Source organism: Oncorhynchus keta, chromosome 21 (assembly GCF_023373465.1).
Source record: "Oncorhynchus keta strain PuntledgeMale-10-30-2019 chromosome 21, Oket_V2, whole genome shotgun sequence".
NCBI lineage: Eukaryota > Metazoa > Chordata > Actinopteri > Salmoniformes > Salmonidae > Oncorhynchus > Oncorhynchus keta.
The window spans coordinates 20,205,104-20,220,212 of record NC_068441.1 but is presented as its reverse complement, the minus strand read 5'-3'; the positions used below and the strand labels follow the sequence as shown (position 1 = coordinate 20,220,212).

Sequence of the window (15,109 nt, the reverse complement as noted above, 5' to 3'; positions counted from 1 at the left end):
ATAATATGACATTTGTAATGTCTTTACTGTTTTGAAACTGTTGTATGTGTAATGTTTACTGTTAATTTTTGTTGTTTTTCACTTTATATATTCACTTTGTATGTTGTCTACCTCACTTGCTTTGTCAATGTTAACACATGTTTCCCATGCCAATAAAGCCCTTGAATTGAATTGAATTGAATTGAGAGAGAGACAGAGAGACAGAGAGACAGAGAGACAGAGAGACACAGAGAGACAGAGAGAGACAGAGAGACAGAGAGACAGACAGAGAGAGAGAGAGAGAGACAGAGAGACAGACAGAGAGAGAGAGAGAGAGACAGAGAGACAGAGAGACAGAGAGTGAGAGAAAGAGGAAGGACATACACATTCACAAAACCCTTATGAAGACGACAAACAAAAAAAGCTATGAACTGTTATACTTGAATTCTTCTAAAGTTAATGAATGTCTCCTCAAGTTGCTGAATACAACTGAAACAGCAATATTTTGTTACTGACTGAAGCTATGTTGTTTGTCCTTTGGTAGAGTTGCCAATGTACAGTGCTCTTAAGCCTGGTTCACACTGGAGGCCTTAATGCTCAAATCAGTTTTCTTTTTCAAATCCGTTTTGGAATATTGACTGTCCAAACAGCAGGTTACCAAATCGGATTTGTGCATGTTTAGACATCAGTCATTTGCTGACATGGCTACTCTCGTTGTCATAGTAACAATGGGTGTGTGCGCAGTGGTGTAGTCTGATTGGTGGTGTAGCAGGCTAAGGTGACAACAATACCTGCCATGGATGAATTTACAAAATCATAGTATGAGAACACTTTTAAAAGCCTCAAAGGATAAGATGATCCGACTTTAAAAACAAGTCCTTTTTGGCTAAGCACAGCAGACAACTAGATAGTAAGGTCGCCATTTGTCTTTAAACAATCGACAAGTTACCACATGTTATTGTCAAACTTTCAGAGTAGCTAGCAAGCACCTAGATATGCCAAATGTACATTTAAGTCATTTAGCAGAGGCTCTTACCCAGATCGACTCATAGGAGCGATTAGAGTTAAGTGCCTTGCTCAAGGACACATTGACAGTTTTTTCCCCTAGTTGGCTCGGGGATTCGAACTAGTGACCTTTCGGTTACTGGCCCAAAACTTTTAACTGTTAAGCCCTAACAGTCTAAAAACCACTTGAAAGCAAATAAATCAGATTTGACCGTTCAGACACAAGTCACATAGCCAGGAATCAGATTGGTATCTGACTTCAAACCAGCTACGAAGGTGTTTTGAAATGTGGCTTGCAATATACAATCCCATGTGCTTTTTGGCTGTTCAGACTCCAGGAAAAAGAACAGATTTGAATCAGATATGCATTTTTGGGGGGGATTTGTGTCGCTTCAAATTGCCCATGTGAACACGGCTTAAGACTACCACATATAACAAACAAACATGGACAACTAGGCTCCACAGCTAATTGATCGGTTCAGTGAATGCCTAAATTCAACACACCTGGTTTCCCAGGTCGGTTAAATGAAGAACATAAAGTTCCTGCAGCCCTCCAGGACCAGGGTTGCCTACGCCTGATCTACTGATGTCTCCAAGCTATTCACTGGATGGAACACAGACTGTACAATTACTCATCTGGCTCAAACAGACTGAGTGAGAGCATCATTGTTTGTGTGTGTGTGTGTGTGTGTGTGTGTGTGTGTGTGTGTGTGTGTGTGTGTGTGTGTGTGTGTGTGTGTGTGTGTGTGTGTGTGTGTGTGTGTGTGTGTGTGTGTGTGTGTGTGTGTGTGTGTGTGTGTGTGTGTGTGTGTGTGTGTGTGTGTGTGTGTGTGTGTGTGTGTGTGTGTGTGTGTGTGTGTGTGTGTGTGTATCTGGAGACAGTAAAATCCAACCCGGTGGGAATGTTTAAGGGTCTATGTGTATGCCTGTGAAACCTGCAGTGTTTGTGTATGTGAGGACACACACACTGCATTAAATGTATGTGAGATTACGTGTTTTATATGTCCTTACTGGAGCCAGGCGGTCTATGATGAAGCTGTAATTATGCAGGACTACACACACACACGCTTCTGAGAGGTGCAGACTCATTCCTGGGCAAATGGGAGACAGCTGGGTTTGATCTGCCATCCGAGAGACAGACACAGACACAGTGTTATTCTAACCGCTGTCCTTCCATTCTCTACCCGTCCTCTCTTTCCTGTCCTGTCTGGTCCCCCCCCCCTCACCCCTCAGTTCGGTTTCTCACTCTTCTCTCCCAACTCCCTCTTCCTCCTCCTCTCTTTCCCTCAGTGCCATATCGTGGGGAGGGGTCAGATATATACTTTTTAATTCCCTGACCAGTCAGACTCTGCCTGCTAAGTGTGACCACAGCACAGCAGCAGTTCTGACCTACTGCAGCTCTACTCACCATTCATTATCCCTTTCACTGCTCTAGTTCTCACGAGACACACAATCCACACACCCAAACTTCCATGGACCAGGTCTTGTTGCCCTCTCTCTCATCTGGACCCTAACCCTCCTATTCTGATCAGAAACACACAGGAAAGGTGAAACACATTGGACTACATTAGAGTTAGACAGCTGCTGTTAAAACAGCTACTCGGAGTATGTGTTTGTGGGTAGCGCGAACAGAGGGCTGTATCTTTAAACAACCCAATTCTGAGTTGTCTCTAGTACAGACTACAGTTGTTTCTCTGTCGTTTGTAAAACACCAAGGTGTCTTGCTAGCTGTTATTTTAAACTTTTTTAACAGTGTATATAAAATCCCTCAAACTGCCGTTGAAAGTGCTCTATAAGCCATCTTTAAGACGACTGTAAAGTTCCGCTTTTACAGAAAAGATGGGTGCCTTTGTCCGTAACCACAGGTTGCAGTATATATATATCAAAGAAAATATCAAAGCCATCCAAACAACATGCTAAGATAAATAGGAAAAGTGATCTTGCTCTGATGAAGAGGCTCTGTGTGTGTGTGTGTGTGTGTGTGTGTGTGTGTGTGTGTGTGTGTGTGTGTGTGTGTGTGTGTGTGTGTGTGTGTGTGTGTGTGTGTGTGTGTGTGTGTGTGTGTGTGTGTCAAATAAAATAGTATTCTTCACTTGCGCTGGTGTAGACTTTACCATGAAATACTTACTTTTCAAACCCTTTCCCTACAATGCAGAGTTAAAAATTGTTTAAAAAAAATAGTAACACAATAAAATAACAATAATGAGGTGATATACAAGGAGTACCGGTACTAAGTCAATGTGCAGGGGTACGAGGTACTGTAGTTGACATAATTGAGGTAATATGTATATGTAGGTAGGGCTAAAAGTGACTAGGTAATCAGGATAGATAATAAACAGAGTAGCAGCAGCATGTGTGAAAGTGTGTATGTGCGTGAGTGTGTGTGTAGCGTCAATATGCATGTGTGTGTGTTTTGTGTGTGTGAGTGAATGTAGTGTGTGTGTATGTGTTGGAGTGTCAGTGCACTGTGTGAGTGTGTGGGTAGAGTCCAGTCAGTGTGCATAGAGTCAGTGTGAGTAGAAATGTAATGCAATAGTCCAGGTGGGCATTTGATGAACTGTTCAGGTGTCTTATGGCCTTGGGGTAGAAGCTGTTCAGGTGTCTTATGGCCTTGGGGTAGTAGCTGTTCAGGTGTCTTATGGCCTTGGGGTAGAAGCTGTTCAGGTGTCTTATGGCCTTGGGGTAGAAGCTGTTCAGGTGTCTTATGGCCTTGGGGTAGTAGCTGTTCAGGTGTCTTATGGCCTTGGGGTAGAAGCTGTTCAGGTGTCTTATGGCCTTGGGGTAGAAGCTGTTCAGGTGTCTTGTGGCCTTGGGGTAGAAGCTGTTCAGGTGTCTTATGGCCTTGGGGTAGTAGCTGTTCAGGTGTCTTATGGCCTTGGGGTAGTAGCTGTTCAGGTGTCTTATGGCCTTGGGGTAGTAGCTGTTCAGGTGTCTTATGGCCTTGGGGTAGAAGCTGTTCAGGTGTCTTATGGCCTTGGGGTAGTAGCTGTTCAGGTGTCTTATGGCCTTGGGGTAGAAGCTGTTCAGGTGTCTTATGGCCTTGGGGTAGTAGCTGTTCAGGTGTCTTATGGCCTTGGGGTAGAAGCTGTTCAGGTGTCTTATGGCCTTGGGGTAGAAGCTGTTCAGGTGTCTTATGGCCTTGGGGTAGTAGCTGTTCAGGTGTCTTATGGCCTTGGGGTAGAAGCTGTTCAGGTGTCTTATGGCCTTGGGGTAGAAGCTGTTCAGGTGTCTTATGACCTTGGGGTAGTAGCTGTTCAGGTGTCTTATGGCCTTGGGGTAGAAGCTGTTCAGGTGTCTTATGGCCTTGGGGTAGAAGCTGTTCAGGTGTCTTATGGCCTTGGGGTAGAAGCTGTTCAGGTGTCTTATGGCCTTGGGGTAGTAGCTGTTCAGGTGTCTTATGGCCTTGGGGTAGTAGCTGTTCAGGTGTCTTATGGCCTTGGGGTAGAAGCTGTTCAGGTGTCTTATGGCCTTGGGGTAGTAGCTGTTCAGGTGTCTTATGGCCTTGGGGTAGAAGCTGTTCAGGTGTCTTATGGCCTTGGGGTAGTAGCTGTTCAGGTGTCTTATGGCCTTGGGGTAGAAGCTGTTCAGGTGTCTTATGGCCTTGGGGTAGAAGCTGTTCAGGTGTCTTATGGCCTTGGGGTAGTAGCTGTTCAGGTGTCTTATGGCCTTGGGGTAGAAGCTGTTCAGGTGTCTTATGGCCTTGGGGTAGTAGCTGTTCAGGTGTCTTATGGCCTTGGGGTAGTAGCTGTTCAGGTGTCTTATGGCCTTGGGGTAGATGCTGTTCAGGTGTCTTATGGCCTTGGGGTAGTAGCTGTTCAGGTGTCTTATGGCCTTGGGGTAGTAGCTGTTCAGGTGTCTTATGGCCTTGGGGTAGTAGCTGTTCAGGTTTCTTATGGCCTTGGGGTAGACGCTGTTCAGGTGTCTTATGGCCTTGGGGTAGACGCTGTTCAGGTATCTTATGGCCTGGGGGTAGAAGCTGTTCAGGTATCTTATGGCCTGGGGGTAGACGCTGTTCAGGTATCTTATGGCCTGGGGGTAGAAGCTGTTCAGGTATCTTATGGCCTGGGGGTAGACGCTGTTCAGGTATCTTATGGCCTTGGGGTAGACGCTGTTCAGGTATCTTATGGCCTTGGGGTAGACGCTTTTCAGGTATCTTATGGCCTTGGGGTAGACGCTGTTCAGGTATCTTATGGCCTTGGGGTAGACGCTGTTCAGGTATCTTATGGCCTTGGGGTAGATGCTGTTCAGGTGTCTTATGGCCTGGGGGTAGACGCTGTTCAGGTATCTTATGGCCTGGGGGTAGACACTGTTCAGGTATCTTATGGCCTGGGGGTAGACGCTGTTCAGGTATCTTATGGCCTTGGGGTAGACGCTGTTCAGGTATCTTATGGCCTTGGGGTAGACGCTGTTCAGGTATCTTATGGCCTTGGGGTAGACGCTGTTCAGGTGTCTTATGGCTTTGGGGTAGAAGCTGTTCAGGTGTCTTATGGCCTTGGGGTAGATGCTGTTCAGGTATCTTAAGGCCTGGGGGTAGAAGCTGTTCAGGTGTCTTATGGCCTGGGGGTAGAAGCTATTCAAGTGCCTTTTGGTCCCAGACTTGGCACTCCGGTACCGCCTGCCGTGTGGTAACAGAGTGAACAGTCTCTGGCTTGGGTGGCTAGGGTCTTTGACAATTTTCCAAGCTTTCCTCTGACACCACCTGGTATAGAGGTCCTGGATGGCAGGGAGCTCGGACCCAGTGATGTAGTGGGCCGTCCACACCACCCCCTGTAGCGCCATGCGATCTAGGGTGGTTCAGTTCATACCAAACCATGCCAAATCTTTTCAATCTCCTGAGGAGGGAGAGGCTCTGTCATCCCTTATTCACCACTGTGCTGGTGTGAGAGGATCATGTTAAGTCCTTGGTGATGTGGACACTGAGGAACTTGATACTCTCGTCCCCCTCCGCTACAGCCCTGTCAATGTGGGTAGAGGCGTGCTCGCCCTTTCATTTCCTGTAGTCCACAATCAGCTCCTTTGTCTTGTTGAGGGAGAGGTTGTTGTCATGGCACCACACTGCCAGGTCTCTGACCTCCTCCCCCTATATGCTGTCTCATCATCGTCGGTGATCAGGCCTACCACTGTCATGTCGTCAGCAAACTTGTCGTGCGTGGCCAAACAGTCGTGGGTGAACAGGGAGTACAGGAGGAGACTAAGCACACTCGTAAGGACCCCCATGTTGACAGTCAGCATGGCAGAGATGTTGTTGCCTACCCTCACCACCTGGTGGCGGACCGTCAGAAAGTCCAGGATCCAGTTGCAGAGGAAGGTATTCAGTCCCAGGGTCCAGATTTTGGTGATGAGCTTGGAGGGGACTATGGTATTGTATGCTAAGCTGTAGTCAAAGAACAGCATTCTCACATAGACATTCCTCTTGCCCAGGTGGAAGAGAGCAGTGTGGATTGCAATAGAGATGGCTTCATCTGTCGATCTGTTGGGGCAGTATTCAAATTGGATGGTGTTGAGGTGTGCCATGACCAGCCTTTCAAAGCATTTCATGGTTATAGATGTGGGTGCTACTGGACGATAGTATATTGACAGTGATATGTGGTTGCCTCACCTAGTTATTTTAAAATGATTGCACAAAATGTAAGTCGTTCTGGATAAGAGCCTCTGCTAAATGACTAAAATGTAAGTCGTTCTGGATAAGAGCCTATGCTAAATGTACATTTCTTGATAAAATGTTTAGTTATTTGTTCCATTTGACTGTGTAAAACCTGGCAGTACTACTTATTTCTCTGAGCGTGAGGCGGATAAAGTGCCTTCAGAAAGTATTCACACCCCTTAACTTTTTCCACATTTTGTTGTGTAACAGCCTGAATTTAAAATGTATTCAATTGAGATTTTGTGTCACTGGCCTACACACAATACCACATAATGTCAAATTGGAATTATACTGTTAGATCATCAGGCTCCTCGCCAGTAGGCTACACACCGTTGTTTGAGTTGAGCGCCACAGTGGCGCACATTATATAAATAAATTTGATTTGATATAGCCCTTCGTACATCAGCTGATATCTCAAAGTGCTGTACAGAAACCCAGCCTAAAACCCCAAACAGCAAACAATGCAGGTGTAAAAGCACGGTGGCTAGGAAAAACTCCCTAGAAGGGCCAAAACCTAGGAAGAAACCTAGAGAGGAACCGGGCTATGTGGGGTGGCCAGTCCTCTTCTGGCTGTGCCGGGTAGAGATTATAACAGAACATGACCAAGATGTTCAAATGTTCATAAATGACCAGCATGGTCGAATAATAATAAGGCAGAACAGTTGAAACTGGAGCAGCAGCACAGTCAGGTGGACTGGGGACAGCAAGGAGCCATCATGTCAGGTAGTCCTGGGGCACGGTCCTAGGGCTCAGGTCCTCCGAGAGAGAGAAAGAAAGAGAGAATTAGAGAGACCATATGTGGGGTGGCCAGTCCTCTTCTGGCTGTGCCGGGTGGAGATTATAACAGAACGTGGCAAAGATGTTCAAATGTTCATAAATGACCAGCATGGTTGAATAATAGTTATTATTATAGACCGTTTCCTTTCTTTAATCTGAACATCAGCGCTGTCAGCAACAATCATCCATGTCAGTTCAGTTCACACAGCGTCACAATGAAAATAATCATTTATTTGGGAGTATATTTCGTAAAACAGACACGCTTCTGTATTCGGTTATGAAAAGTTTGTGTGACCACTATGCTCAGAACAGGTGTGTCGACCAAAATGTAATAGAATTCCAAAATTGTGTAGCTGTTCTGCACCCAAAAAGGAGATTCAAGGTTTCGTTATAGTATTCATTTCATTTGGGGGCAGGTAGATAGACAAAGGTTTGGCCCTTCGTCAGTATTGTTAGCGTCTCCTCTGAAGGTAAGCTTCTTTATTGTGAACTCGTTAAGGGTAACGACATACAGGTGTGTTCATGTGTGCACTCCTGGAACAGACACACATGTCAATAATGCATCCTCCACATGTACAATACATCCTCTATTATATAACAAGTCACTTTTTATAATAATACATTGGAAAAACATACACCAATGTCTATAAATATTATAGGAAAATACTCATTAAAAATAGTAGCTAGATTCAGGCTGGTCTCAAAAACGACCTCTCCAGTATCCATATGATGGAAATCTGTCGCAGTGACAGAGAAGTTTAACCCCTGGATCGGTCTATCATTGTATCATTCTCTCCACCTGTCTATCTTTCTATCAATTGTTTTATCTATCATTCATTCTATTGTTCTTTCTGTCTGTCCTGTAACCTGCAAACGTCTTGTGGTTTCTCATGAATCTCAGACATCAGAAGGTTAAAAGTCAAACCAATAGGATTGTGCCTCCAAGCCCTTGCCTGCCCTTAGTAAACCACCACCATTGGACCAAACAAATCTGAACCGAATATCAAACGTGGATAAAGCCAATCCTATGCTGGCACTCATGCCACACCCCTCAACCACCAAACTGTGGAGCGATTTTTGAGATCTGAGAATGATGAGCCTCTAATTCAAATCTGAACATAGTAATAAAGCTATGCTTAAGCAGGCTGTGTGTACACATGTATTGGTGTGTGTACACATGTGTGTGTGTGTGTGTGTGTGTGTGTGTGTGTGTGTGTGTGTGTGTGTGTGTGTGTGTGTGTGTGTGTGTGTGTGTGTGTGTGTGTGTGTGTGTGTGTGTGTGTGTCTATACTATATCTATGTGTACTCTCCCCTAGCTTGGGTAAACAAGGGAATGTCACCTTGTCACCACACTGCTAGTGTTGGCTAATAAAAGCATTAACATATGGATGATAGTTGTATAGAAACTTACATAACAGCATACAAGCTGTTAAAATGAGCCTGTGATATGTCATGTTTGGCCGACTGGGAGAGAACCGTGATTACTCTGACACTATGAGAGATCTAGACTGATAAGGGCTGGATAGAGAGAGACTACTGTTTAGTTGTAGTTTGCATTAGCAGCGAGGAATCTTCAGAGGCAATATGGCACCCAGTTCTAAAGTCTACAGTTGGGCAAACTCTTTCACCTCGGCTGCCATCTTAGCCTTCCTAGCCTTCCTCTCCTCACAACTCTCTCCTGTGATCTGCTGAGTGTTCTTTATTTACTGGAAGACTCTGAGAGAGCACAGCATGAAAGAGACTGGGCCTGGAGCCTGGTATTAGTACTGGAGAGGGGGGTATGGTAGGAGAAAGAGAAAAGAGTCACGGAGGCTTTACCTGGAGTCTTTGAAACTCCCTAAACTCGCTCCGTCGCGGTCTCTGTCTATACAGCCTTCACTAATGCCCCCTCTGAAGTCACTCTACACAGAGGATATCACTGCTGTCTGCATGTGTATGTGTCTGACTGACAGTAGACAGGGGGATGTGTTCCACCCCAACAGTGTCTGGAGAAGTAGAGATGTGTAAAGACACAAAGTCATTTGTGTAAAGACAAACTTTCATCAGAGGGGCAGAACTTTCCAGCCCACTAACTGTGTAGGGCTCTACCCCAATGTCTTTGATCAGGTCTCACCTATAGACAGAAACTTAAACAGGAAGCAGCCGTGGTAAGGACTGTTCAACAATGGTTGGACCAATCGGAATCAATGCTCCAAGATTGTTTTGATCACACGGAGTGGGAAATGCTCCGGGTCGCCTCTGAGAATAGTATCGACGTCTACACTGACTTGGTGACGGGGTTCATCAGGAAGTGCATAGAGGATGTTGTTCACACTGTGACGATTAGAACTTATCCAAACTACAAACTGTGGATAGATGGCAGCATTCGCTCAAAACTGAAAGCGCGAACCACCGCATTTAGCCATATTAAGTTGACTGGGAACATGTACAAACAGACCAGCTATGACCTCTAAGGCAATCAAAGAGGCACAATCACCTTGCAGAGAATTCAACGGCTCAGACACGAGACGTACAGTGGGAAGAAAAAGTGTGAACCCTTCAGAATTACCTGGATTTCTGCATAAATCAGTCATAAAATGTTACCTGATCTTCATCTAAGTCACAACAATAGACATTCACAGTCTGCTTAAACTAATATCATACAAACAATTATAATTTTTTTTGTGTCTTTATTGATCACACCATGTAAACATTCACAGTGCAGGTTGGAAAAAGTATGTGAACCCTTGGATTTAATAACAGGTTGACTCGCAGTGCTAGCTGTGCCACTAAAGATTCTGGGTTCGAGTCCAGGCTCTGTCGTAGTCGACCGTGACCGGGAGACCCATGGGGCAGCGCACAATTGGCCCAGTGTCGTCTGGGTTATCCCACCTGGACAAGAGACATGCCTACAGTATGTATGTTCATTGACTACAGCTCAGACTTCCACACCATAGTGCCCTCCAACATCATCATTAAGCTCAGTGCCCTGGGTCTAAACTCTTCCCTGTGCAACTGGGTCCTTAGGGCCAAACCTAAGTGGTGAAGGTAGGCAACTCCTCTATTACACTGATCCTCAACATGGGGCCCCCACAGGAGTGCGTGCTCAGCCCCCTCCTGTACTCCCTGTTCATCCATGACTGTGGCCACACACGCCTCCAACTCAATCATCAAGTTTGCTGATGATACAACAGTGGTAGGCCTGATTACCAACAACTACAAGACAACCTACAGGCAGAAAATAACTTCTCCCTCAACTTCAACAAATCACCCCCATCGACAGGGTCGCAGTGGAGAGGGTCAAAAGCTTCAAGTTCATTGACTACAGCTCAGCCTTCACTGACGATCTGAAATGGTCCTATCACACAGACAGTGTGGTGAAGAAGGCGAAACAACCTCAGGGGGCTGTGACTTGGCCCCTAAGACTCTCATGAATTTCAACAGATCCACCATTGAGAGCATCCTGGTAGGCTGTATCACCGCCTGGAAAGGTATTTGCACTGTACGAAACCGCAGGGCTCTCCAGATGGTGGTGCGGTCAGTCCAACGCATCACTGGCTGAATACTGCCATCTACAGCACCCACTGTCACAGAAAGGCCAAGATGAGCCTCAAGGATAGCCACCCAGGCCACGGCCTGTTCACCCCGCTAACATCTAGAAGGCGGAGACAGTACAGGTGCATCAAAGTTGGGAAAGAGAGACTGATTAACAGCTTCTATCTCCAGGCCATCAGATTTTTTAAACAGTCATCACTAGCCGGCCTTCATCCGTACCCTGCCCTGAACCTTAGTCACTGTTACTAGCCGGCCTTCATCCGTACCCTGCCCTGAACCTTAGTCACTGTTACTAGCCGGCTACTCTACCCTGCACCTGAGAGATTGCTGCCCCATGTACATAGAATTATTGAACACTGGCCACTTTAATCATGTTTACACACTGTTTTACCCACTGTACATGTATATACTGCATTCTAGTCATGGCTAATCCTATGTACATTCCTTCATTTGAGCTGGATCCTGCCGGAACAGGATCTGGCACCTCTCTGTTTTGGATTGTTTCGTTCCGGAACCCATTTGACCTTATCTGGTACCTCTTGTGGCATGAACATCATTTTCAGTGTTCACAATGTAAAAGTTCAAATAAAAGCAATCAGAGTTCATTGAAGTTGACTCATTGTTAATTTATTCTGGCTGCCGCCTAAAAACCGTAATGTGAAAACGTGCCTGATATTCTAAGAATGTATTTGTTTTGGGCCAGCCCGGATTTATAGTTTGCCCAACATTGTAGCCTATATACTGTAGACCAAAGCGTGGCCATTGCTGTGGCGTGAGAGAGAAGTACATCTGTATCTCTCACAGAACAAGAATGAGATTCACTTTCCCGCTCTCTGCTCTGATAGACATGAGCCTGCAACTCTCATCTCTGCACTTCATCATTTATTTTCTTATAGAATCCCAGCCCAGGAAGGGTGCTGGGGGGTGCCGCAGGACACCTGATAAATAAGTAATATAATTACTGCTGTCTATTCAGAAAGAAATGAAATAATTCTGAATACTGCACCAGGAGTAGGCCTATCATTTTGCCACAGAGGATCTATAGGTTATATATATATTTTTAAATAGCCTAGCTGTAGATCGTGTTGCCCAATCACAAGGCATGCCTACAGTTGGGAACACACAGTAAATCTGTCAGTAAACAGGACTTTCGCAATAGTGGATTTGGCTATTTCAAATCAAATCAAATTGTATTTGTCACGTGCCGAATACAACAGTGAAATGCTTACTTACAAGCCCTTTAACCATCAATGTTGTTTAAAAATATATATAAATCAATAAAGGTGTATAAAAACGAACACACAGCCATTCAATCTCCATAGACAAACATTGGCAGTAGAATGGCCTTACTGAGGAGCTCAGTGACTTTCAACGTGGCACCGTCATAGGATGCCACCTTTCCAACAAGTCAGTTTGTCAAATTCTTCCCTGCTACAGCTGCCCCGGTCAACTGTAAGTGCTGTTACTGTGAAGGTAGGCCACACAAACTCAAAGAACTGGCCCACTGAGTGCTGAAGCGTGTAGCGTGTAGCGTGTAAAAATCATCTGTCCTCTGTTGCATTACTCACTACCTAGTTCCAAACTGCCTCTGGAAGCAAAGTCAGCGCAAGAACTGTTCCCCGGGAGCTTCATGAAATGAGTTTCCATGGCCGAGCAGCTGCACACAAGTTAAGATCACCATGCACAATGCCAAGTGTCGGCTGGAGTGGTGTAAAGCTCTCCGAGATTGGACTCTGGAGCTGTGGAAATGCATTCTCTGGAGTGATTAACCACGCTTCACCATCTGGCAGTCCAACGGTCGAATCCGGGTTTGGCGGACACCAGATGAACGCTACTTGCCCGAATGCATAGTGCCAACTGTAAAGTTTGGTGGAGGAGGGATAATGGTCTGGGGCTGTTTTTCATGGTTCAGGCTAGGCCTCTTAGTTCCAGTAAAGGGAAATCTCAACATCACAGTACACAATGACATTGTAGACAATTCTGTGCTTCCAACTCAGTTTGGGGAAGGCCCTTTCCTGTTTCAGCATGACAATGCCCCCATGCACAAAGCGATGTCCATACAGACATTGTTTGTTGAAATCGGTGTGAGAGAACTTGACTGGCCTGCACAGAGTCCTGACCTCAACCCCATCGAACACCTTTGGGGTGAATTGGAATATTGACTACTAGCCAGGCCTAATCGTCCAACATTAGTGCCTGACCTCACTAAAGCTCTTGTGGCTGAATGGAAGCAAGTTCCCGCAACAATGTTCCAACATCTAGTGGAAAGCCTTCCCAGAAGAGTGGAGGCTGTTATACCAGCAAAGGGGGGACCAACTCCATATTAATGCCCATGATTTTGGAATGAGATGTAAGACGAGCAGATGTCCACATACGTTTGGCATGTAGTGAAAACATTTTTTGTAAAGCAAATGGATCCTGTTGAAAAGAGAAGACTAAATCTGTCTGTAGGCTATTAAATTATCAACTTCCAAATAGGCCTATTGAGCGAACAGCATTGTTTGAAAAGCTTTTGGCACGAGTGCATCGGTGGTGAGTGAGCTGAGCATCATTTGGTGAGTCAGTAAAACTGGAAATGTTTTTTTTAGCACACTATAATTTCCTCCTCATATTGTACATTATGTGTGTCTCCACACACCTACGCCTAGGCTATTGATCGATTCAAGACAAGACAGGTTTGCTAACTTGCTAGCTAAGTGGCTAGATGTGAAGATCAAGCTTCTTGGTTACAGCAGAGATATTCAATCTCCTCTTGGATCAAGATCCCTGTTTAAAAAATAATCATAATAATTGCACCCCTTGTGTGCATTTCCGATAATACCGTATACCCGGTATGGTACAGAAACGGTATGACGGTATGAAAATCTGAAACCACCCAACCCTACTGTATATATTTATATTCCGGACTCTGCTAGTTCTGATATTTCTTGATTTTTATTTTATTTTAATGTTTTTGATTATGTGTACTGTTATGCATATCTCGGTATTACTGGGCTAGAAACACAAACATTTCACTGCACCTGCGACAACATCTGCAAATCTGTGTACCTGACCAATAAACTTTCATTTGATTTGACAGAAATATAACATCACACTGGCTAGATCTCAAAACACACCTTGTTCTGTATACACAGTCGTGCACTAGTTTTAACCAGATTCAGAAAGCCCTATCTGGTCAAAAGTAGTGCACTCGCTGGCTGTCATTTGACATCCATGGTCCATCCATTCACTCTCCACATTTACTCTCTCAATGGAGTATTCTCCTTTTGAGGGAAGAGACGTTTATAGGCCATTCACAAATGTCCTAGTTCCAGTGTCTGTGACAAGTCCTGGCATCATTCAAGCTCAGTCCTCAAGCATATGTATCAGTGGAGGCTGCTGAAGGCAGGACGGTTCATAATAATGGCTGGGATGGAGAGAATGGGATGGTATCAAACACATCAAAGACGTGGTTTCCATGTGTGATGCCATTCCATTAACTCCATTCCAACCATTATTATCAGCTGTCCTCCCCTCAGCAGCCTCCACTGATCTCTATGTCTGTTCCCGAGCCAGCTGCCATCCATACCATAGACACGCAGAGCAGAGATCTGTCACATTTCAACTCAGTTTTTCACAATTCCTGGCATTTAATCCTTGTTAAAATTCCCTGTCATAGGTCAGTTAGGATCACCACTTTATTTTAAGAATGTGAAATGTGGGGGGATCACGTGACCCTTGAACGAGAACTAAGAGCTCTGCACAAGTAGTCTCCAATTCCTAATCTTACCTCCACTCCAAGTTCAAACTCATTTAGCTTTAGTAAAAAAAGTCATGGCGGCTACAAAAGGCGACATTACAGGTGACATTTTTACCCGGACTCGAGCATTAACGACGGAAAAAGCCTCCAAGAAGAAGCTAGCTTCAGAAAAAGCTAGCGCCATTAGCCAGGAGCAAGAGGACCCGCTACCCCCCGAGTCCCAACGAATGCCAACCTCGCACACTGTTGAAGACATCCTTTCTGAGTTGAGATCCCAACGTACAGAACTACACACTAAATTAGATGCCATTAATTCTCAGCTCAGTGCGATAGGGGGCAAGGTGACAATCCTGGAAAACGCTTTGCCTGACATCAACAACAAGATAACCATAAACGCGGGGCGCCTGTACGAGGCAGAGGGGCGAATCCTA

The 15,109-nt window shown here is 45.2% G+C and overlaps 2 protein-coding genes across 14 annotated transcripts in view; both read right to left on the bottom strand.

The window, feature by feature from the left end:
• The window catches only part of mdfi (MyoD family inhibitor), a 56,024-nt gene that overhangs the window by 22,262 nt on the left and 18,653 nt on the right, over positions 1-15,109 (bottom strand). The window lies entirely within an intron of this gene.
• LOC127910301 (uncharacterized) lies at positions 3,085-5,775 on the bottom strand. 3 transcript variants are annotated; one of them, XM_052473439.1, is made up of 2 exons: positions 4,222-5,775; positions 3,085-4,188 (listed from the first exon to the last, which is right to left on the bottom strand). In XM_052473439.1, exons 1-2 carry the CDS (start codon positions 5,761-5,763, stop codon positions 3,442-3,444), a joined length of 2,289 nt encoding a protein of 762 aa, XP_052329399.1. In that variant the 5' UTR covers positions 5,764-5,775; the 3' UTR covers positions 3,085-3,441. The 3 variants fall into 3 exon arrangements, with proteins under 3 accessions (XP_052329399.1, XP_052329400.1, XP_052329401.1); XM_052473440.1 differs by having other exon boundaries at positions 3,085-4,089; XM_052473441.1 differs by having other exon boundaries at positions 3,085-3,759.

Bases quoted from the DNA above. Each gene is read 5' to 3' on its own strand.
- LOC127910301 (XM_052473439.1), bottom strand. From the start codon at position 5,763: ATGGCGCTACAGGGGGTGGTGTGGACGGCCCACTACATCACTGGGTCC. The intron at 4,189-4,221 runs GTCATAAGACAC...TTCTACCCCAAG, and splicing joins TGAACAGCTACTACCCCAAG to GCCATAAGACACCTGAACAG.